Here is a 23619-nt window from a genome sequence, read left to right as displayed (position 1 = left end):
ACTCTAATTGCTCCTGCGAAAAACCTTGCAGTTTTTGCTGTCACCTGAAATTAGCGGGGTTGCAGTTTTATTGGCAGGTTTCAGCTCAGCGCTATGCTGAGAGTCTCCAATAGGGGACCAAGTGCCTAGGATTGGGCTCGAAGGCACTGGGACGCTCAAGATCCGTATGTAATGGAAAGGCCTGCGGCTACCAATTCCAGCCAGCTTCGCAAGCGGGCGGACGATAAACGCACGAGGACCGCCGGCGCCTCCTGCTCCTCCTCTTCCTGCTCGTGGCCAATACGATATCAGGAAGCGCCGAGGCGGAAAAGGCCCCCGGCTGGAATTCCACCCCCCCCCCGCTCCGTACCTAGAATCCTTTATAGGCCTCGGCTCGGCGCAAAGCCCTTGCAGGCCGCGATGCGCCTGGCGGCCCCAGCGCCGCCTTTTTCCGGAAGGGCATCCTTGCAGGCTATGCCTGAGTCAGCAGCCCGGGTCCTTCCTCTCTGCTGCGCAGCCCATGTGGGTTCCCCCCCCTTGCACGTGGGAAGCTGGCACCAGAGTTTAAAGGCACCAGGGTCCTCTTGGCTTATAGAGCTGGTTTCTGTAAGGAAGGAAGCAGAAAAGGCAAGGAAAGAGTTTCCGAGTCAGCGGCTGGGTTTGGAGGCCTCTCCCTTGTTTGCACGTGTCGATTCCAAGTTTGTGTACCCAAGGTATTGTTGAGAGCAGCAAGACGGTCCCGAAAAGGGCAGTAATCATAATAATAATTGTCTGGGCAATCGGAATGAGCAGCGGGTGGGGAAACTCCTCTGTGAGAAAAGGTTACAACATTTGGGGATTTTTAGTTTAGGGGTCAGGGTGACGAGTTGAGGTGGGGAGACGTGTCAGAGGTGCTGGAGGATTGGTGTTCTTATGCTTAGGATGAAAAATGCAATCTTGGGATGGATGGTATTTGCTATTCCCCCCACCCCCAGACTGCTGTCTCCATGATAACTGAAGCCACCCTGCACTGAATCGCTACAATATCTCTTAAAAACTTTACAGGATCTCTAGCTGAAAATGCAGCGCAAGAAAGTGGACAATCGCATCCGGATACTGATCGAGAATGGAGTAGCTGCACGGCACAGGACACTTTTTGTTATCGTAGGGGATCGTAGCAAAGATCAGGTGAAGTGCAGCCCGTGACTTCTTTTCTCTAATGTATATAACCTGCATCCGGGTGCTGTTAATGCGCTTGTGGAAAGTGCTGGCTTCTTGTTTGGGAGATTTGTGCAAGCAGTTAAAAGAAAAGCAGTGGCCACATGTGCTTGCTTCGTTCAGCTTGGGATTGCTCATCATAAATCTAAATTGGGGATGGGGAACCTGCAGCCCTTCAAAAGTTGTTGGATTACAACTCCTGTCATCTCTAACCATTGGCTATGCTGGTTGGGGCTATGGCAGCTGGAGTTCAGCAACATCAGGAGGGCTACTGGATCCCTACCCTTGAGTCACATGGTCATTTTCCAGGGACTTTTTACACTGTGACCCATTTCTACAGAGAAGGTATCTGCAGCAATTTACATTGTTTTTGTTTTGATACCCATCCTTCACCCCCAAGCTCAAAGGGCAATTTAAAAATACAACATTAAAAACAGTGCAAAACTAATTGCATATATCTCCCAAGTGTCAAAGGCCAGGGTAAAGAGCTGTGCCTTCAGCATACAGCAGAAATACAGTGAAGATTTTGGATGCACTTCTGCGGAGAGGGAGTTCCATAACTTAGAGGCTGCCACAGATAATTCCATCTTCCGGGTCACCTACCTCCTGAACTGAGGGACTACCAAGAGGGTCCCCTCTGCTGAGGGTCTGTAGAGAAGGAGAAGCTAAAATCATTGCTGTCTGTGGAAATCTATCTGCATATTGCTGGTTCACTTAGGAAAAATGTCATGAGGTTGTATTTCCATGTGTGCCCACAAATTACTTTTTGAGTTGGAACTTTAACTGTAATAATTGCAGTGTGTAGTTCACCCAGTGAACGATCTGGGATTATTTTATTGATGACAGTTTATATTCCATCCCCATAACTAGTGTTCTCTCGGCAGATTAATAAATAAATGCATTCAAACTATAAACTATAAAGCATGAAACCTATCAAGCTGCAGCATTCTCAAACACAAAAGTCTTGTTGCGTGATCAGACCTTGTTTCTTGCACACATTCCCCACTTAGTGCTACATTGAATTCCACACAGTATCTGTCTTTTCAGTTAAGGTTTCTTTCTTTTTTTAAGTCTCTGTCATGAGTGTCATTTTTATTTTTCCATACCCCATTGTTTTGTAGCACACGGTTATATGTGAAAGTTCTGGCACTTCCCTCAAAAGCGAAGGCAAAACATAAATCTAATTGTATTTCTAAAATCTTCCTGTTTGCTTTCCAGATGCTTTATTTCAGTGTTGTCTTTGTCTGGAGGTAATGATAGGTTTTATTGCCTTACAGGTAGTCATACTTCATCATATGTTGTCTAAAGCAGCTGTAAAGGCTAGACCATCAGTATTATGGTGTTATAAGAAAGAGCTGGGCTTCAGCAGGTAAAAACGTTTGTATGACTTTTCTTTCTTTTTTTTTAAAAAAATTGCAACTATGTGGTGAGGCTCTAAAGTATTAAATCCTTGAACTTGGTGGGACTTTATTCTGAGTTAACACACACAGAATTGCATATTTGAGTATGTGATAATTTCCTCAGTGAGGACTTCCAATTTAATTTCCTGTATCTTCCCTCCAGCCACCGTAAAAAAAGAATGAGGCAGTTGCAGAAGAAGATTAAAACTGGAATGTTAGATCTGAAACAAGATGACCCCTTTGAGTTGTTCATAGCAGCCACAAACATTCGGTACTGTTACTACAACGAGACACACAAAATTCTTGGAAATACTTTCGGCATGTGCGTCCTCCAGGTAGGAAGATGTTCAATATAGGAGAGCCATTTTCTTCAAGTTATTTGGGCGCTTTACTTGCTCTTCAACTCCAGGCTTCATCTGCACTATCCATAATGTTCCCTGTAGCAGATATCTTTACTCTTAAGTGCAAAATCGTATCAAACGTATTTTCCACATTGCATTACTAACAAAAATAAAAATAATAAAATAAAATGACATTTGATACTTCTGTGAAATACAAGCCATGCTCAGGATAATATCTCAGCAGAACACAGAAGTTTCCCATTTTGGGTGAACCATGAAACTATGGTTACCAACTCTAGAACAAGCCTTCATGTTAAATCGTGCTTTGAAGTTCTGGGTTCAGCTAAAAAAGAAACTATGATTAATTGCATACCTCAATTCAGATACACTACAAGGGAGAATGTATGTTTTGCATGTATGAGCAAATGTCTTGCTTCTATCTTCTTACTAAGATATGATCCATCTAAACTGGACCATCATGTTGCAGATTGTTGCCTGTCTCCATTTGTACAAGAATAATGAAAGACCATACCGGTCATGCCTTTCAATAAACAACTCCCAGTAGATAAACTTAAGGAACATTCTGTTTCCTTCTGTATTACAACTCAATTATTCCACCAACCCCCTAAAAAAAAGCACACAAATCTGCAAAGACTTTTAAGGGTACATTGTCCTGCAGGGAGAAGAAGGCATTCAAGCCTGCATCGGTTCAAAGTGCTCAAGGGTTGGGAGAGGCTATGCAGCACAGTGGAAGAGTGTGTGCTTTGCATCTCAAAGGTCCTGGGTTCAGTCTCTGGCATCTCTAAGCAGAGCTGGGAGAGACCCGTGTCTGAAATCCTGAAGGGTTGCTGCCAGTCACTCTTGACAGTATTGAGCAAATAGACCAGTGGCCTGACTGCTGTAAAGCCCCTTCCCAAGTTTACTGTTCCATCTAGCACGTACATTCTTGGCACTGCACATTTTTTGCGGGCACATTACTGAAGACGGTGGATAAATTTTCGGCACAATCTTTTCCAGGACTTTGAAGCTTTGACGCCCAATTTGCTGGCTCGTACAGTTGAAACTGTAGAAGGCGGTGGCATCGTGGCGATTCTTCTGAGAACAATGAACTCCCTGAAGCAGCTCTACACCATGACCATGGTATGTATGCCTCCTGAGATGTTTTTATCTGCGCTTAACAGAAAATTGGCCAGCTCTCCTATTCGGGACCATGGCTCAGCGGTAGGACCCATGCGTTGCATACGGCAGGTCCCTCGTTCGATTCCTGGCACCTCCAGTTAGAAACAGATGAGGTTGCATGTAACTGGAAATATAGAGGGCCCAGAGAGGCACTGCCAATCATAGCAGACAGTGCTGGACTACATGGGAAAGTAGTACAGTTGTGTTCTCTTATGTTCCATTTAATATGTACAGCTGAACTAGGAGCTTGAGATAATGCCAGCTTAAAAGGAGCTTTTCAGTGCTGCAACCTGTTTTGTAGTGCTGAGAAATATGTGGTGAAACATACCACATATTGGATGCAATGAGTGCCCTTTCTGAACATGCGTATCAGAGTCATGAAAGTTGTTTGTTTATTTCTGCACTTAGCTGCTAAGAAAGCGGCAAGCACGTGGGGTTTACTCGGTGTGGAGATGCAGTTATGGGAAAAGCTTTAGATGCAGAATTTCTAGACATACAGGTGCTGGAAGCACAAGCAACCTTACAGAAAATTAGGCTGGCCTACTCAGTCACACGATTGCAGGCAGCACACTTGCTCATGCACCCTAAGCTATAGAGTGGTCTGGCTGAGGGCTATGTGCTAGTGAGGGCCAGTGTCCATCTCTACTTGGGCCTTTGCTTGGGAATTAGAGAGGTCAACTTGAGAACCTTTTAAAGGGCAGTCGGTAAAATGTGGGCATTGGAAAGGAGCACAGTCTAACAATACTTGGCTGTTCTGTGTCTGTGCTTCGTTGAAGTTGTCAGGTTCAAGGCTTTATTCAGGCTTTGTACAAACAACATTTCGTCTCCCCAGGATGTACACTCTCGCTACCGGACAGAAGCACATCAGGATGTGGTCGGCCGATTCAATGAAAGGTAGGCTGCTGAACTATTTTGAGCACAAATACTATCAACCCTTGGAAGGGAAAAGTCTGTTTGTTGAGCCTTTGGATTAGAAGGGATTCCATGTTGTCCCAAGTACTTGTTGCCCTCTAGTGGAAGTTTCAAGGAATATTATGTTCAATTTAAGCATAATGGGGTGTGAATCTTAGAAGCTCTAGCCCTGTTGCTTAGATTTGTCTCATTGTTTCAGAAGTCTACATGATTCTAAGTGCATGTTTGTAACTTTAAATGTGAATTCCCCCCACCCCAATTGCAATTATTATTATTACCCTGTGTCCAAGAGATCATTCATGAAGCTGTGTACAATCTTGACTAGTAGGGAAATGCACAGCAAGAGTGAGGAACTCCTGGCTCACGAGATACCTTTGGACTCCAATTCCCATCCGTCCTTGTCAGCAAGGCCAGTGAACATGGGAGCTGTGGTCCAATAATACATGGAGGGCCACAGGTTCCCCACACCTGTGTAGGGTGGCTGTGCTCAGACTAAATTAAACAAAGTCTAATTTACAGTAGCAAAATGTTGGGATGTCTATGATTTCTGCTATGTAGATTCACTTTGAAATTTCCCAACAAATGCTCTGCCAACCCCCACATTCGTTTTTTGGAAACTCACCTGTGCAGTGAAATGCTGTTGAACAAAGTGTATTGTTGCCTGTTGGAAATGTGGCTTTGAGTCCCAAGGCTAACTCTTCCCTAAGCTTTGCTGTGAAGTTGGCAGGGTCTGTGTGTTAGCACTGTATTAATGCTGAAGGGAGCTACTATACAGAAGCAGTCTGTGCTATCTGGCTTGATGTGCCATCCAGAAACACTATTCTTGGATCACCTTATCTATCCACGTACATGAGCTGTAGCTCGAGGAATCATTTTGCAGGCGGAGAACCAGTCAAGTACAACAGCGACAATGGTGCTGTGTCCTCTGTCTCATCGCACAGGTTCATTCTTTCTTTGGCCTCTTGCAAAACCTGCATGGTGGTTGACGATCAGCTTAACATCCTCCCGATCTCTACCCATGTAGCAGACATTGCTGCTATTCCACCCCGGTCTCAGGTAAGTAGTTTAAATTCATATAATTCAGATTATAACTTCAGATTTTCGGATGTTTAGTTTGCAATAACAGGACTTGCCTTTTCAACTTCTTTTAGGTGCTTGGTAAAATAAATGCATGATTTTTAGGACTTGGCGAAAGGTTCTATTTTGTTTCCTCTTGTTTTCCGACAGGAGAGCCCTCTGTTGCTTCTTGCTCCAAAGGCACAGGGCTTAAAAGCTGTATTTCCAGAAGTACAAATAAAGTTTTTGGAGCCCTGCTTGGAGCAGCAGGTCCTGATAACAATAACAAACAGGCCTTGGAAAAGGAGTGCAGTGTTGGAGGGTTCCCCCCCAACCCACTTGCCTTCATCTCTTCATATATATTCAAAGTCAGCATGCTCCTATGCAGCTAATTTGCACACTTGCAGGTGCTCTGAATTGTATCTCTTTGAGGGACAAAGAGATACAATTTGTTAAGGGGTGATATGATAGCCATGTTCAAATATATAAAATGATGTCACATAGAGGAGGGAGAAAGGTTGTTTTCTGCTGCTCCAGAGAAGCGGACACGGAGCAATGGATCCAAACTACAAGAAAGAAGATTCCACCTAAACATTAGGAAGAACTTCCTGGCAGTAAGAGCTGTTCGACAGTGGAATTTGCTGCCAAGGAGTGTGGTGGAGTCTCCTTCTTTGGAGGTCTTTAAACAACCATATGTCAGGAGTGCTCTGATGGTGTTTCCTGCTTGGCAGGGGGTTGGACTCGATGGCCCTTGTGGTCTCTTCCAACTCGATGATTCTATGACAATCCACCATGTTTGGTTAATGAGCAGTAGGATGCTCATTTTCCCATCAAAACAAATTTGTGCAGGTGAGCTACTTGTGGATTGTGGTGTCTCTTTGCATTCAAGGCAGCAGTCTTTTCTGATTTAGGTGTCGCTTCTCTTGCTCACAGGAGGATAGTCTGAGTCCTCAGGACATGGAGCTGAAGGAACTAAAGGAGAGCCTCCAGGACACCCAGCCCGTAGGAGTGCTCGTGGATGGTTGTAAAACCCTGGATCAGGCAAGTGTGGCTTTGAAACAGGAATAAGGTGATGCAGTTATTTGAGCCCCTCACCCCCATGTTTCCTGTTCATGAAGCTTGGTGAAGCTCAGGACAGTGAGAGGAGCCAGGATATGAGGGGAATGAAAGATATTGCCAGCTGCTGGAGAATCTCCTCCTGCTCTCAGCAGATGGGGTTTTATGCATGAAATTGGTGTCTGATATTAATACAGAAGTACGTTTTGCATCGTCATTATTCAGCTTCTGTATGCCAAAGACCCTTAGATACTTAAGCTACTTTATTGGACCAGTTTCTACTTTTTTGTTTAACCCATTCTATGCAGCTCCCATTTGGAATTATTTTTACTTGTCTGCTCTTTTTTTATATAACTATAAGGATGTGTAAGAAATCTTACTGAATGAATAAGTGAATGAACTTGAAATCTTACTAGCATGTGCTATTGCTTGCAGCTCTCTAGTTTTGTGGTCTTGCTTTTCTGGCCAAACTGTTCTAATATGCTTCCTTGTTGCTAGGCCAAAGCCGTTTTGAAGTTCATTGAAGCCATTTCTGAGAAGACGCTGAGAAGCACCGTGGCTTTAACAGCCGCCCGAGGTCGTGGTAAATCAGCTGCCTTGGGGTTGGCCATAGCTGGAGCAGTGGCTTTTGGGTAAGTTGCTCTGGGGTGTTTTAAGAATGGGTGTGTGTTTAAAAGGTAAAACATGAAGGTATTTTTGGAGAACTGGACTCTCCACATAAGTCTGAAAAGAACTGATTCAGTAATGATGAATCTACATAGGTAATTGCCCCCTGCTGCCAAGTTATGAGCCATAAATAAAAATTAAAATGGTCCATATGCTCATTTTTGCCACATTTAGCTATAGAATTACTGTCAAACCAATGATTTACTTAGTTAAGGCTGAAATCAGAAATGATTTCAAATATCCTGTGCTCTCAGCCCAGAGGCAGCAATTTAAAAAACACTGCAAAATAACCGATGTAAAAATTTGTAACTTGTTCTTCCTTCAAGAGGCTCCAGGTAATGTTAAATCCACATTCTCTTTTGAGTCTGGACATAGCTGAAAATGTAGCTCTTCACTTGTTCATAACTTGCTGTAGCTCTGAAGTGCCATGGTACAGAAACAGATTTACCACTCCAGTGAAAACATGGCCAAAGACTACTATAGGAGTACTTCAGTACTTGGTTCTGAAGCACATGTGCATGCAATAGGGGAACATTTTTCTTACATCAGGTTTTTGTATTGTTTTGTAAACTCTGCTTTAAACCATCTTCAGTTCCAGTTTCTCTAAAAGCTGGGTCATGTTATAACAAGATTTTTTTAAAAAAGCTGATAAATTATTTTGCCGCTTTTACAGCATGCCGAATTATTTATATTACTGTTTCAACAATAATAAAAGTTTGTAAAGTTCATTTCTGTCATGTTTTTCTTTTTCTTTCTTTTTTGCAGCTATTCCAACATTTTTGTCACATCTCCCAGCCCAGATAACCTTCACACCCTGTTTGAATTTGTATTTAAAGGCTTTGATGCTCTGCAGTATCAGGTAATATGAGCAGATATTGACTGGTTCCACAGAGTGCCTTTGTGTACATTGCACACAGTTATCCTCCTGAATTTCTTCCCCCTGCCCGTTACAACTGCCTGTGTATAACCCACACAATTCCAGAGAGTTCTCTGACTCTCAGGAGCTGCTTTTAGGCTGTGCAGATTTCTGCAGTGGCAATGGGAATACAAGAAACCTGTTCCATTAGTGGTGTTCTGGTCATGTTTTTTCTAGATTCAGTTCCTTATTTTTGTATTTATTTACCATAGGCTTATATCCTGCCCTTCCTTCCAGTGGGTTGCAAGCCTGGCTGACAATACAAATTGCAATAATAACAGTCAAAGCCATACTGAAAATGTCAAATGCCACCAATGGAATAAAACAACAGCAGAACCATCAGTGGGTAGAGGGAAAATTCTTACGCCCTAAGGGTCTGGTGGAATAATGTTTTTGTGGGTTTTTTTTACAAAGCATGGGGTTACCAAATATGTGGAACAATTTTAGATAATTATAGCTTCAGATGACCTTTGAAACCAAACTAGCTCTGAAGGGTTGGGTTTTTTTGTACAAGCTAGGTTGTATTTTCTTTGGTGTTCCTAATGTGGTTTATGTCTGTCGTTTTCAGGAACACTTGGATTATGAGATCATTCAGTCTCTCAACCCTGAATTTAGCAAAGCAGTCGTCAGAGTGAATGTGTTCAAAGAGCATAGGCAGACTATCCAGGTAGATTTATCTTTGATAGAAGCTTTCTTCGGTTTTCCTTCAGGCATGTGTAGACACAATTACTTGTTCCTGGCACTCTTCAAATGCTATAACTTCTTTGCAAAAGCTAGATAAGGCTGCTTAACTCCTAGTCAGACTGGTTTACCAAAGCGAGTCTTCAGCACCGTGTTTTCAGAAGACATGATGTATTGTGCTGCACCCAATGCCAGGCCCTCAGACCTAGGGGTTGGATGTGGCGCCCAGACCCCTCTTTCTGGCCCTTGGAATTCTCCTCAAGCCCCACTCCTCACTGCCCCTGCTTTGCACTGTCCTTAGTGTTTTTGCTTAGCTGAAATGTGTCCCTGAGCCTATTGCTTGCCTGGATAGGAAAGTATAGGAACAAGGGAAATGTGCATTAATAGCTCTGCCCAGCACTGGCCTGTGGCCTCCAGAAGGCTGCTCTCTCCCTCATTTAATCCCCACAACAATCTTGTGAGTTAAGTTAGTCTGAGAGGGAGTGACTGGCCAAAGGTGAGCTTCACGGCTGTGGGGGGGATTTGAACCCTGGTCTCCCAGGTCCAAGAACAACTCTCTTAACCACTACACTACACCCACTCACTCTCAATTTTGCATGTGACCTGATGGTCCAGGCCCAAGGGCATATCTTTTTTCTTTTTCTTTGCAAAGGTGGCCACAATTTCCACTGTGGTCCTTAATGCTAAAATACTTGCTTATCTATGTGAAGAATGGTAAGGTAAAGGTAAAGGGACCCCTGACCATTAGGTTCAGTCGTGACCGACTCTGGGGTTGTGGCGCTCATCTCACTTTATTGGCCGAGGGAGCCGGCGTACAGCTTCCAGGTCATGTGGCCAGCATGACTAAGCCGCTTCTGGTGAACCAGAGCAGCGCACAGAAACGCCATTTACCTTCCCACCGGAGCGGTACCTATTTATATACTTGCACTTTGACGTGTTTCCGAACTGCTAGGTTGGCAGGAGCAGGGACCGAGCAACGGGAACTCACCCCGTCGCGGGGATTCGAACCGCCAACCTTCTGATCGGCAAGTCCTAGGCTCTGTGGTTTAACCCACAGGGCCACCCGCATCCCGTGAAGAACAGTAGGGTGCAGGAAATAATAATGTACAACATAGATACACTATGCTACACTTTCCTGAAGCCACTTGGTTAGTTTTGCAGCACAGGCAAGATCTGTACCTGGGACGTTTAGTCCTTGCACATACACTGGGCTCTCTTTCTGCCTCTCTCTCCCTCTCTCCCTCTAAAGTATGCTAGCTCTGGTGTCCAGGTGATGTAAGTTTAATTGTGAGGTCTTTCATCCGTTGCTTAGAACATCTGCTTATACTTCCTCACAATTAGACTTGTGCCCATATTCTAAAGGCGTTGTCTGTTTCTGTTAGCTCAAATTCCCCCCTTTAAATCTTTTCCCTGCTCTGTGGAATTATATTGCATTAATAAACAACATCAAAAATCTTAAGGAAAACTAGGTGATTGATCTTCAAATGGAGCTAAGTCTTCTTTGGTGATCACTTGTAGCCAAGTAAGATTGTCTTCCATGAGTATGGTCTTAACAGTGTGTCTGTAAGTGACTGTGGAGGCCAATTCCAGAATTCTGGAGGGCAGTTCTGGAGCTAAGTGTGAGTTAAAGAAATAATTTATATTTGTTGTGGATTCCTTTCTGATTGGTTGAACGCTCAGCAGAGAATGGTCATTTACTTAGAAATAGTAGTAGTAGTAGTAATAATAATAATTATAAAAATCATTTTTCTCTCTCATTTCTTGGCAAGTATATCCACCCTGCTGATGCTGTGAAACTGGGGCAAGCTGAGCTGGTGGTGATTGATGAAGCTGCTGCTATCCCACTCCCACTGGTGAAAAACCTGTTAGGCCCTTACCTGGTCTTCATGGCTTCTACAATCAATGGGTAAGTTCTTCATTCTAGCTCACTTGCCTTAAATCTGCTCTAAGGGTTTCTGTGACTCTTAGCAGGGCTGCTCCCACACCATACACTTAAAGCCCCATGACACCACTTTAAACAGTCTTGGCTTCCCCAAAGAATTCTGAGAGCTGTAGTTTGTTAAAGGTGCTGCTGGAAATTGTTAGGCAATCCCTATCCCCCCCCAGCTAAAATTTCCAGGGTTCCCTGTGATTGATTATAAAAGCACTTTGGGAAAAGTAGCTTTCTGATTCACACGCAGGTTTCCCATCGCTTGATTTCCCAGAGTGCTGGGATTTGTGTCTCTCTCTTTTCACTCGACTGCTTTGTCTGCTTGTTCTTAATAGGTATGAGGGTACTGGCCGTTCTCTCTCCCTGAAGCTGATCCAGCAGTTACGGCAACAAAGTGCACAAGCACAGGCCAGTATGACAGCAGAGAACAAGGCGACGACAACACTGAAACTGTCCTCAGGTATAGTTGTTCCACAGAGCTGAGAAACCCCAGGCTGCATAATGTGACATCCGCACTGCGGAAGTACAGCATCTACATTTCTCAGATATGTGCCAAAGAGTGGCTCTTGACACAGGAGAAATCCCCACCCCACCCCCCAAGAACTGCAGGAAATGGATGCAAGAGCTTTGTGCTGCTGTCACCATTAGGTGTCTTGGACCTGAAAGTGTAGCGCTGAATCGAGAAAATCCAAGACGACTTCTTGGCTTTTAGTTCATGTTTAGTGCCTGGGTTATGGACCAGCTTTTCCTGACAGGCTGTGTACTTGTTTTGTCTCCAGGCAGTGGACCAAACAGTAGGTTCCAAGCATCATCTACCTAACATGGAGGGCTGACAGTGCGGCCGTGTGAGACGCTGTAATTGGGCAGCGTTGAGAGCTTTCAGGGCTTGTGAGGAGGACACAACCTGCTGACGCATTCTTGGGAGTTTAATGTGAAAACACTTCCCATTTGGGGCTTGTGGAGCCGAGGGTGGTTAATTTCTGGACTCAACCCTTAATTTTTAAATTTGTTTTGTACACTGCTCAGTTTTCTTTGTGACATACAGTTCTGTGTTTATATCACATTTTAGGTATTAGGAAATTTGATTGAATATTGTTCTCTGTTGTTTTTTATGTAAACATAAACCACTTAGCAGTTTTTATTTCATTAAGTAGTGTAAAAGGTATATAAGTAGAAATAATTCTTTGGACAATCAGCTAAGGCAGCTTTCCCCAACCCGTTGCCCTCCAAATGGAAGGCACCAGTTTAGGAAACACTGGGGTGTAAGAGTTTTGTTCTTCCTGATCTCCTTTGTTCTGGTTTTTCTATGGATCTGAATTGGCCATGGACTTAAATTTTTCACTTTTGCCCTTTTGTGTCTTCTCTCTCTCCAGCTCGCTCGCTGCATGAAGTTTCCCTCCAGGAATCCATTAGGTATGCCCCGGGAGATCCAGTCGAAAAGTGGCTGAACGACTTGCTGTGTTTGGATTGCCTCAACATCACAAGGATTATATCTGGCTGCCCGCTGCCCGAAACCTGTGACCTGTATCCTTGCTGCTGGAGATTATTCTCATGCCGTGTGTGGCCTTTAGCAGCCCCACAGGGAGTAAGAGAGGTGGAAAATTGACAGGAATTCAGTATCAAGTTCTGTTGATTGTTACACCAGGGCAAACCTTTCAGCTTGCCAGATAGAATGATCCTCTCTCTCCTCCTGCTTCATACTGTTCCCAGGAAATTACTCCCTTCCCAGGTGAGATGGCCCTTAACCCATGGCACTCAGATACTACGTGAACAGGGACACCCTCTTCTGCTATCACCGAGCATCAGAGACTTTTCTTCAAAGGCTGATGGCGCTCTACGTGGCTTCTCACTACAAGGTTGGTGGCACTGTTCCTGTTGCCAGCTTCGGCTGGAGATTGGGGGACCTTTGACCTTCCTTGCTGAGCTGGGTTGGACAAAAATCATAAGTGCTTTTCCTCATGGTTCTTTTTCTTTCTGATTCCTTCAGTTCCCCCTCTTTCCTTCGGGCCACCTCCGACACTGTTCTGGGCAGACTCGCAGCCCTTCACAACAGTGAGAGAGGGGAGTGTTGGGGGCTGGCATAAGGAGAGAGATGGCAAAAGTCACCCCCGCTGCCCTGCCAGCAGGAGTGATCCCTCAGCTGAATGCCACTTGAGAAGCTCCTGCTGGTTGGAGCAAGATCAGTATTTGCAGATGGATGGAAGAAAATAAAATCTATTATTATATACACTCTTATATACTATATACACTCTGCTGTATCAAAATGACCCTAACCTAGACAGCATCTTAAAAAGCAGAGACATCACCTTGCCAACAAAGGTCCGTATAGTTAAAGCTATGGTTTTCCCAGTAGTGATGCATGGAAGTGAGAGCTGGACCATAAAGAAGGCTGATCGCCGAAGAATTGATGCTTCTGAACTATGGTGCTGGAGGAGACTCTTGAGAGTCCCATGGACTGCAAGAAGATCAAACCTCTCCATTCTGAAGAAAATCAGCCCTGAGTGCTCACTGGAAGGACAGATCCTGAAGCTCCAGTACTTTGACCACCCCATGAGAAGAAAAGACTCCCTGGAAAAGACCCTGATGTTGGGAAAGATGGAGGGCACAAGGAGAAGGGGACAACAGAGGACGAGATGATTGGACAGTGTTCTCAAAGCTACCAACATGAGTCTGACCAAACTGCGGGAGGCAGTGGAAGACAGGAGTGCCTGGCGTGCTCTGGTCCAAGGGGTCACAAAGAGTCGGACATGACTAAACGACTAAACAACAACAACATAGCTTGGCATTTTAAAAAATCAGTTTGATGCCAATGGTCTTCATTGCTTCAAAGAGAGTTCTCTGTGCAAAAAACTCTCCAAAAACCCATAGTGCAGATAAATCAGACGCAGTGAAATAGTTGCTCATCCGATGAGAAACAAATATAATTGTGTGTGTTTGGAGAACTAATTCTGTGACCCAACGGTTGTCTTTCCAGAACTCTCCCAATGACCTCCAGATGCTTTCAGATGCTCCTGCCCATCACCTCTTCTGCCTTCTGCCACCTGTTGCACCTACCCAGAATTCTTTGCCAGAAGTGCTTGCTGTCGTTCAGGTAAGAGAGGGCGCAGAGAGCTGGGCGCAGACTAAATTGGCTTTGCTATTGAAATCAATGGGACTTGCTGTAAATGGAACTAACAGAGCAATCCTAACCCCAGCCAGGGGCCAGCAGGGCAGAGTGGAGGGCCAGATTGACAGCTGCGTCACAAGCCCTGCTGCTTGTGTTGGCTAGGGCAGTATTGTGTCAGGGGGAGGGGAGGAGCAGTTTCCTTTTTGTTGCGCCACCTCCAAGCTGGTGCAGCTGAGAGACAAAAGAATTGGATCCCTTTGGGGACTCAAAGAGTTTGATGGTCCCGTTCCAAACTCCCCATTTGGGTGCTTTCTGCTGGCTAGCTCTGGTTGAAGAATTGCTGGTGGTACCTTCCTGCCCCCCAGGGTGAAGTGTGGGGTCTCTGCCCTGGTGGAGTCTCCCAACCAGCCGCACTCCTCTTCATGGGCAGCAGAGAGCAGCAGAGGGGCAACTTCACACCCTCCTAAGCTCTCTCATCAACATCAGGGTGAGTGTTTGGATTGCACCCAGAGCTTAGACTGGATCCAACCCGAAGCCTTTTGTGTTTAAAGAGCTCTGATTAATTTGCCCAGAAAGCAAGCTGTGGAAAATCGGGTATCTGATAAAGGCTGCAAATCCTACAGCAGAGAGCTAACCTTTTCATCATTGACTCCGAGGGGAAATTACTGTATTTCGCCCCCCCCCCCCCATGTATAAGACAACCATTTATGGATTAAATTGCCCTAGTCTGTTGAGTACTGTGCTTTAGTCTAGCACTAAATCTCATGTCTCCTTTATTCTCCCCACTTTTGGCAGGTATGTTTGGAGGGAGAGATCGCCCGTCAGTCTATTATGAACAGTCTGTCTAGGGGGAAGAAAGCATCGGGAGATCTCATTCCATGGAGCGTCTCAGAGCAGGTAACTGATCAGTTTCTCAGTTGCATCTCAGGTGTTTTGCACTTTAATGTATTCTTATTCTTCAATTCCATTTGATGGTTGCTTCATTTCTTCCAAATTTTTATTTCTAGTTCCAAGATCCTGACTTTGGTAGTCTGTCTGGTGGGAGAGTTGTTCGCATTGCAGTCCATCCTGATTATCAAGGGGTAATGGAATTTATTCTTCTGTTGCTAGCATTTGAAAGAAATCCTGCAAATACCATTTTTGGGGGATCTTATTCTTTTCCTGCTTCAGAAGCCTAGAGGCAGGAAAAAGCAGGGTTTTTAGCAAACTGCTTCCTTAAGACCCATTAGTTTGGGCCTTATATCTCCCACTGCCCTGCCTTCTTTGGGCAGGATATAAATTTAAAGAAAAAGCAATATGTATGAAATGTGTATTCTGGTGTCTGTGTGTGTTGGCAACTTTTTATAACTAATAATCATCTGTGGTTGCAGAGTGATGCTGACCTGGTCATGTAAATCAGGGAGGAGGAATCTGTGGTCCTCCAGATGGTGTTAGACTCCAGCCCCTGCCAGCATGGCCCAATGGTTAGGGATGATGGAAATTGTAGTCTATGAACATCTGAAGGGGCCACATGTTCTTCATCCCAACGTGAAATGAGCTTGATGCTTAATGTCTGAAATGCTGAGCTTCCTGAAGGAGCCAGGTTGTAAGAGCTTTCTCTTTCTCGAATGTGCATCCTTTCTTTCAAAATCCTTTTCTTCCCAGATGGGTTATGGCAGCCGAGCTTTGCGTTTGCTGCAGATGTACTATGAAGGCAAGTTTCCTTGTTTGGAAGAAAAAGTGACCCAGAAGCCAAGAGAAATTGCTACCGTGAGCAGTGAGGTAGGAAGGCTAGCTCAGCCAGTAGAGCATGAGACTCTTAATCTCAAGGTTGTAGGTTTGTTCCCCACCTTAGGCAAAAGATTTCTGCATTGCAAGGGGTTGGACTAGATGACCCTCTTGGTCCCTTCCAACTCTATGATTCTATGACATTCTACAAAGGCTTCTGTTGAGATTTGCTTTTCAGAGGTCCACATGGGGATTGCATTTTGTTTATACCTCTTCGGACTGCTTTCTACTGAACAAGCAAATTTCAAAACATGTTTTTGGCCACTCATCTGCTTGCTAAGTGATCTGCTGTTTTTTTTAGGCGGTCAGTTTATTAGAAGAAGCTGTGATGCCTCGGAAGGATTTGCCGCCTCTGCTTCTCAAACTGAGCGAGAGGCAAGCTGAGAATCTGGACTATCTTGGTGTGTCCTACGGTTTGACACCAAGGCTGCTCAAGTAAGCATTTGGATGCATTTGTATCTGTTGAAACTTTGAAAGCCGTTTGAACCTTTGAAGTGCTTTCGCCTGTTGCACAGCTTAGCAGAGTATAGCAGAGTACTGCAGCGCTTGTTGAGCAACTCTTGAGATTGCCCAGGCAGGACGAAGAGCAGGAACTTGATTCTTGTTGTTTTATTATTTACAGCAGCAAACATACAAGTCCATCTACAAGTTACTATTTACAACACGACTTCTTCTCTCTCAGAAACTCCTCAGCACTAACCACACCACACTAACACTCACTCACACCAGTGTTATAGGTCATGCCTATATAAGGGACCTCAGCTAATCACCGGTTTGTTGCTGAGTCTCCTTATCTCTAGGCAGATTCCTTTCATGCTCTGTCTTCCCACTCTGTGGAGACTCTTAATTGCTAACTTGCAAAGCTGCATTCAAACCATGGATTCCAACATTATCCTCTGTTGGGAGAGGTTAAGAGATGCCAGTGCCATTGTGATACCAGGTATACACAGGATTCCATCAGTGACTTCTGGCCACAATGGGCTGTTTTCTGTTTTCACTGTTGGGGGCAGTATAGCTCTGGGGTATAGTTGCTGGAGATCACAAGTGGGGAGGGCTTTGCTACATTCAGGTCCTCCTTAGGGGTATGCCATAGGTATCTGGCTGGCCACTAGGAGAAGAGGGTGCCGGATGAGCCTTTGACCCGATCCAACAGGGCTTTTCTTAACAACTATACTGAAGTCGGGTATCGGTGTGTTTTGCAAAGCATGAAATCTTAGTGGTTCAGACCAAGTGCATTTCCTAACCTTGGGGTGCTTTGCCTGTTTTGGATTGTTCAAGGTATAATCTGGTAAAATTTGCGCACAGCAGAACATGTCTCTCAGGGGTTCTTTAGCTGCGATTCCTGAATTGCAGGCAGTTGGACTTAGACGACTCTTGGGGTCCCTTCCAGCTCTATAATTCTAGGGTTCCAAGTCCTATTGACATGAAGGGAGCAGTACAAGAACATTGTTCTGCATCAATGTGCAGTTTCTGGTTACTTCAGTTAGCTTCTTCCATACACCTGGATACTATACTTAGGACTGTGCTGAAATATTCTCCAGTGAATAGATCAAAACAACTTATTTTCATGACTATTTAGGGGGGGGGTTTGATTTGATCTAACCGGTGCCAGAGCAAGGGTTCCCCCCCTTCACCCCCCCCATGCGCCCCCTGCACCTCACCCCAATCTGCTCTGGAGGGCCAGAACAGCAAGCAATGGGGTGGGGTGGGGAGCAGAGGGGAGATAATTATTTCTGTCAAGTAAAAATGCTTGCACTGAATGGCACAATATTGAATTGCACCCACAGATTATCCAAATATTTCGCTTTTTCAGTGGCACTGGCCACTGCTTCTCCAGTGCCATTTTCCCTTTCACCCTCTTTTTGTTGCTGCTTCCTTACTAAATTACTCACAAGAAATGTGGCGAGGTCACAGGGCCATGGACTGCATCACATTCGATGGTGTCAGTGAGAGCAACTAAGAGTGAAGGCAAGGGAAAGAAGAAATAAATGGAGATGGTTGCAAGAAGTGGTGGAAAAAGTGGAAAGGTTTGGTGTCTTTTGGTCACAAATGCCTGGGGAAAATAGTATGTAGCTTTGGCTCAGCCCTAAACATAAATAAATATTGAGCTATATTGTGCAGTTATTTTGTGTTTTGTAGACTATCAGCATACGATCAGCATTCTCTTGACAGGCTATAAGTAAGTTTTTGTTTCTCTCTTCTACCAGGTTTTGGAAACGAGCTGGATTTGTACCAGTTTATCTGAGGCAGACTCCCGTAAGTTTCATTTCATTGCCCAAGAACCCAGTAGTGCTGGAATGTTTTTTGGTTCTGATGATCCCTTTAAGGAAAACAAAGATTATATTGCTATGGCAATGTGATAGCTCTTTTATAATTTTATTTTTTATTTTGACAAAGTAATAATAATAAATAAACAAGAATAAAAATATGCACCCCACCCCTGAGACCATTCCATTGTAACTATTCAACCTTCCAAAATTTCAACACCTCTTGCGATGGTTTGACCCCCTTTCCAGTACAAATTCCACAAACACCTTCCATATCTCTTCAAAATCATTTCTCCTGCATATTCCCCATCTTACCTTAACAGCACATGCTAATTTATCATTAATAGCTACATTTCACACCTCTTTATACCATTCCATTCCATTTTATATCCACCTTGCCCCTTCCACTTCCTAGCTTTAATAACTTGTACAACTGTCTATAAATTTGTGAGCAAGTCCTTCATAGTCTGTGAATCTTCCACCCCATCATAAATTGATAATGATGGGCTTTTGGTCAGCTTTAACCCAGTGATTTCTGTTATTTCTAGTTTTTTTATTATTAAGCTGTAGTTTATCCTATACAAAAATGTTTGGTGTATATTTATTGAACAATTAGCTAGGCATTAATTAATTGGTTGACAGCCTTACTATAAATCCAGTGAGTGGCATTGGTTTACCTAGGGTGGGGTTTGTTTGCATAAATCAGGTGTTCAGTTTTAAAATGGTTTCCTTTTGATCGCTTCAGTGACTAGTTCTTCATAGTCATCAGGCATACACAGTGAAATAATAGTTAATAAGTTTTCATTTTTCATCAATAATGTCCCTGAAGTTTGGAATTCCATAGTCTTCTACTATACCAAACTGGGCAACTTATAACGCTCACCTCCAGTCTGAAGTGAGCATTGTGACCCTATGGTTCTCCTCCGGCTCTGATAATCTGAGCCAGAAAAGAACTCTGGCTTCGAACCTCATCATTCACCTGATGTGATCTGAAATGGAACAGTAATTTGGTTCTGAATTACCCAAGCTACCTTTTTGTAAATCAGAATCCAGTTTGCACTGAGACTATGGTAATGCGCCGTAGTTATTAGCAGTTATTGCTGTTGACTATCTTGTGTGTTTTCTGATAAACTTGTTTATTTTCTGCTGCTGTTTATTGTTGAAAAGACTCAACAGCTCATAAAATGTCGCAGCTACAAGCAATACCTTTATTTTCCAGAATGATCTGACTGGGGAGCACTCATGTATCATGCTGAAGACCTTGAATGAAGAGGAAGAGAGTGAGCAGGAGAACTGGCTAAGTGCCTTCTGGAAAGGTGACTAATAGGAATGATGTTTCAGTGCTTTTTTGAGCTGCCATTTTAGGGTTGGATGGTAAATTTACCACCACATTCCTATGGGGTGGGGAGTGGAGTTCTAGACTCTTGCATAAAAAGTAGCTATCAACTTTAGCTGCAGTGGTGACTTTAAGCCCACTGTTTCACATCCCCCACCGCAAATTACTGTTAATCAGCCATTAGTATGATCAGTTATACATGAAGTAGTAAACCAGGTTTTGTTTCCATTTGTCCTGCAGATTTCAGGAGGAGGTTTCTCTCCCTTTTGTCATATCAGTTCAGCACTTTCTCTCCTTCATTAGCTTTGAACATTTTGCAAAACAGGAATATCAAGCAGCCACCTCAACCCCGTAAGTAAATGTCTGCAAAGCTCCCTGAAGGGCAATTTGTGAAACTAAAGCAGGGGTCAGCAAACTTTTTCAGCATGGGGCCGGTCCACTGTTCCTCAGACCTTGTGGGGGGCCAGACTATTTTTTTTTTGGGGGGGGGAGAACGAATTCATATGCCCCACAAATAACCCAGAGATGCATTTTCAATAAAAACACACTGATTCCCGGACCGTCCGTGGGCCAGATTTAGAAGGCGATTGGGATGGATCCGGCTCACGGGCCTTAGTTTGCCTACCCATGAACTAAAGAGTACTAAAGCAAATCCCAGAAAAAATACATGCATCACATTAAAAAATAAAAAGGTCTTCAATAAATATACACAGTACTCTGCTTTCTCTGGTCCAAGAGCAGTTTCTTCCTTGATGGACAGCGTGTTGCATTTCCATGCTGAGAAAGGGATTTTTTTATGGAAGACGTCAGATGGGCTATCCGCGTCTTACAAACGCTTCTCTGCTTCCTGTTCTTAACACCCAGATAGCAAGTGTAATTTATCTCTGTCTTGTTTTTTTCCTTCTTGCCACTCCACTCAAAATTTAATTCATGGTTTGCTAAGCAATCAGTCGTAAAGAATTAGAAGCTGTTTTTATCCCTTACGACCTGAAGAGGCTGGAGATGTACTCAAGGAACATGGTGGACTATCACTTGATTATGGACATGATTCCAGCTATCTCTAAGATGTACTTTCTCAACCAGCTTGGAGATATGACCCTTTCTGCTACTCAGTCTGTAAGTATCATGTGTTTAGCTAGCGTCTTGTTAATGCAAGTCCTCTCATTTGATGGCCAGTCCCTGAACTGTGTTTGTGTTTGTGTGAGTGTGTGTGTGTGTGTGTGTGTGTGTGTGTGTGTGTGTGTGTGAGAGAGAGAGAGAGAGAGAGAGAGAGAGATATTTTGTGACCTTGACCCCCCCCCCCGGAACTCAGTGGCATGCTTGGGTTTTCCAGTTGTCCTCTTAACCTGAAACTCACCAGGACAAGATCCACAAAGCAGTTGTCTTGGAACTACATCAGGTGCCCTTGAACCCTAATTTAGAGCCCAGCTTCTGAATCAAACAGTAACTAAATTAAGGCACTTGCTCAAGATAATTCATGCAGGTTGATTGTAGCACCCCGTATCTGAAAACCTCTCTAACCTATTTGTGGGATCATTTGTGGCTGATATAGGCCATCAACAGTCAGTGGAAGAATGCAGAATGTAATGCAGGCATTGGGGATTGATTCCATTTTTTAAAAGCCTCTGGCAGTTTGCCAGTGATGTTTTGTAGCCTACCTGCATCTGAGACACTGTGTGTGAAATTAGTGGAGCAAATGTCTGCCTTATGTTTTGTTGCCACTGAACTTGGCAAGGGGCAGTAGACAAGTGTTGCGGGAGCAAAACAGAGGAAAAGGAAAGGCTAAGGGAAGAAAATGAGAAAATCTGGCATAGGTAAATAGTGCGGATCTTGCATGAGATAAAACAAAAATGGGGGAGTAACAGAAAAGGGGTGCAGATCTTTGTTGTTGCATATTGAGGACAGCATAAATGATGTACTTTGTGCACAGAGGAAAGAGAGCACACTTAATAGTGGAGAAGATGTGGTCTGTGGTGTCTGGGGGACTTTGCAGTTTGTTTTTGGGTGGTTCACTTTGCAAAGAGAGAAGAAGGGGATTTGGCAAAGAATGCGTTAAAAATGAGTACGGAGTTAAAATGGTAGCAAAATGCTACTCTACCATTGATGGGATGTGATCTTCCTGGACTAATAAAAATGTAATGCGGCCCTTTGAGTTTTGTGCACCTAAATTTTTGAAAGGACAGGAAATTGCTGGACAAAAATAATAATGACATGATGGGGTTCTGACAAAGGCCAGACTTTTCCTTCTGTTGAATCAAAGCCAGGAAACTCACTTTTCTTCCAGGCTCTTCTTCTTGGGATTGGTCTCCAGCACAAATCTGTGGATCAGTTGGAGAAAGAGATAGAGTTGCCTAGTGGCCAGTTGATGGGCCTCTTCAACAGGTCTATCCGCAAGGTGGTTCAGGTAAATGTGGTTTTTGTGAGTGTTGCATTTGGGAGGATTACCTGTATGGTGGAACACTGTTGGTGTCCCCATCCAATAGTATAGGATCTGAACTTAACTGTATAAAAATAACTTCAATATGTTTTGCTTTGAACAACTCCCCCTTGTATCATAGGCTGTCTTAGGTTGGTTCTTCAGATGTGAGTAAATGTTTTTGAGGCTCAAACTCTGTATGATGCTCGGCTGTGTGTACATCTCCCTTGTTTTCTTTTTTTAATAAATGAGAAGCAGCCAAGATTTAGCAAAGGGGCGGGGACACACAGACTACTCAACCCGTTCTATTCCTGTTGGTTTTCTACTCAAAATGGCACCTCTTCCAGGTGAGAAAACACAATGGTGGAAGGGGACTTTGAATGGACCAATGGTTGAAAGGGAATGTGTTAAGCAGCTCCTCCCCTCCCTTGATCATTTCACTCCTTATTTCAAGATGTGTGTGTGATATCAGGGAAAAGTTGCACTTGACTGACCATTGCGTACTGTTTGAACATGGTGCAGAGCAGATTTTAATTTTGCCAGTTGGTTATGGAAAGTAATCTTGTATTTCTACTATATAAGGGGCCATTGCATGGATGGTCATTAGTAACTTCTAGGGAACCAATGGTACCGCCAATCAGATGTATCAAGCGTTTCCTCCTTAAGCAATGAGCGATAACCCTGATGGTAATTTCTCTCTCCTAGTTGTTCAACACTATCCTGGAAAAGGCTGTGGAAGAGCAGATGGCAGTAACCAAAGACGTTGTAATGGAGCCAACTCTGAAATCCTTAAATGAGGATTTGGTAATTTGTGTTTTCATATTGAGATTCTAAACACTAGTATGTAGAGGTTTCTACTACCACCCCTTCATGCCAGTGCAATATTTCTTCAATCCACACTTCTATGGATGATTATTTTGCCAATGGCTATGAGCCCTGATAGCTACACAAAACCTCCATGTACAAAAGCAGTCACCGTTGAATATTAGACATTGAGGTCAAACAGCCGTTTTGACTGCTGGGGATGGTGGTAGCTGTGACCCTCTAGGTCAGGGGTCAGCAAACTTTTTCAGCAGGGGGCTGGTCCACTGTCCCTCAGACCTTGTGGAGGACTGGACTATATTTTGGAGAAAAAAGAATGAATTCCTATGCCCCATTTTAAATAAAAGATGCATTTTAAATAAAAGGACACATTCATGTAAAAACACCAGGCAGGCCCCACAAATAACCCAGAGGGGCATTTTAAATAAAAGGACACATTCTACTCATATAAAAACGCAGACTGTCCGCGGGCTGGATTTAGAAGGCGGTTGGGCTGGATATGGCCCCTGGGCCTTAGTTTGCCTACCTATTCTCTAGGTTTTGTTGGACTGCAAGTTCCACATCCGTGAACTAGTGGGTACTTTTGTCTGGT

General features: G+C 43.9%; 1 protein-coding gene across 1 annotated transcript in view; it reads left to right on the top strand.

The window, feature by feature from the left end:
- The first annotated feature begins 379 nt into the window (after positions 1-379).
- NAT10 (N-acetyltransferase 10) overlaps positions 380-23619 on the top strand; it is a 28325-nt gene continuing 5085 nt past the window's right edge. The window contains exons 1-26 of the mRNA XM_053388229.1: positions 380-692; positions 1024-1146; positions 2454-2545; positions 2740-2911; positions 3935-4057; positions 4929-4990; positions 5950-6064; positions 6998-7105; positions 7619-7752; positions 8552-8645; positions 9271-9369; positions 11153-11289; positions 11649-11773; positions 12687-12837; positions 13073-13169; positions 14288-14404; positions 15215-15316; positions 15427-15501; positions 16064-16180; positions 16488-16621; positions 18394-18442; positions 19673-19769; positions 20030-20140; positions 20733-20905; positions 22074-22193; positions 22911-23009. Of these exons, the coding sequence (XP_053244204.1) occupies positions 1039-1146; positions 2454-2545; positions 2740-2911; positions 3935-4057; positions 4929-4990; positions 5950-6064; positions 6998-7105; positions 7619-7752; positions 8552-8645; positions 9271-9369; positions 11153-11289; positions 11649-11773; positions 12687-12837; positions 13073-13169; positions 14288-14404; positions 15215-15316; positions 15427-15501; positions 16064-16180; positions 16488-16621; positions 18394-18442; positions 19673-19769; positions 20030-20140; positions 20733-20905; positions 22074-22193; positions 22911-23009 (2811 nt within the window). The 5' untranslated portion in view covers positions 380-692; positions 1024-1038. The remainder of the gene's footprint in view (positions 693-1023; positions 1147-2453; positions 2546-2739; positions 2912-3934; positions 4058-4928; positions 4991-5949; positions 6065-6997; positions 7106-7618; positions 7753-8551; positions 8646-9270; positions 9370-11152; positions 11290-11648; positions 11774-12686; positions 12838-13072; positions 13170-14287; positions 14405-15214; positions 15317-15426; positions 15502-16063; positions 16181-16487; positions 16622-18393; positions 18443-19672; positions 19770-20029; positions 20141-20732; positions 20906-22073; positions 22194-22910; positions 23010-23619) is intronic.

This window comes from Podarcis raffonei, chromosome 1 (genome assembly GCF_027172205.1).
Source record: "Podarcis raffonei isolate rPodRaf1 chromosome 1, rPodRaf1.pri, whole genome shotgun sequence".
NCBI lineage: Eukaryota > Metazoa > Chordata > Lepidosauria > Squamata > Lacertidae > Podarcis > Podarcis raffonei.
Note: the sequence above shows the minus strand (reverse complement) of the source record. Positions and strands in the feature narration are given on the sequence as shown.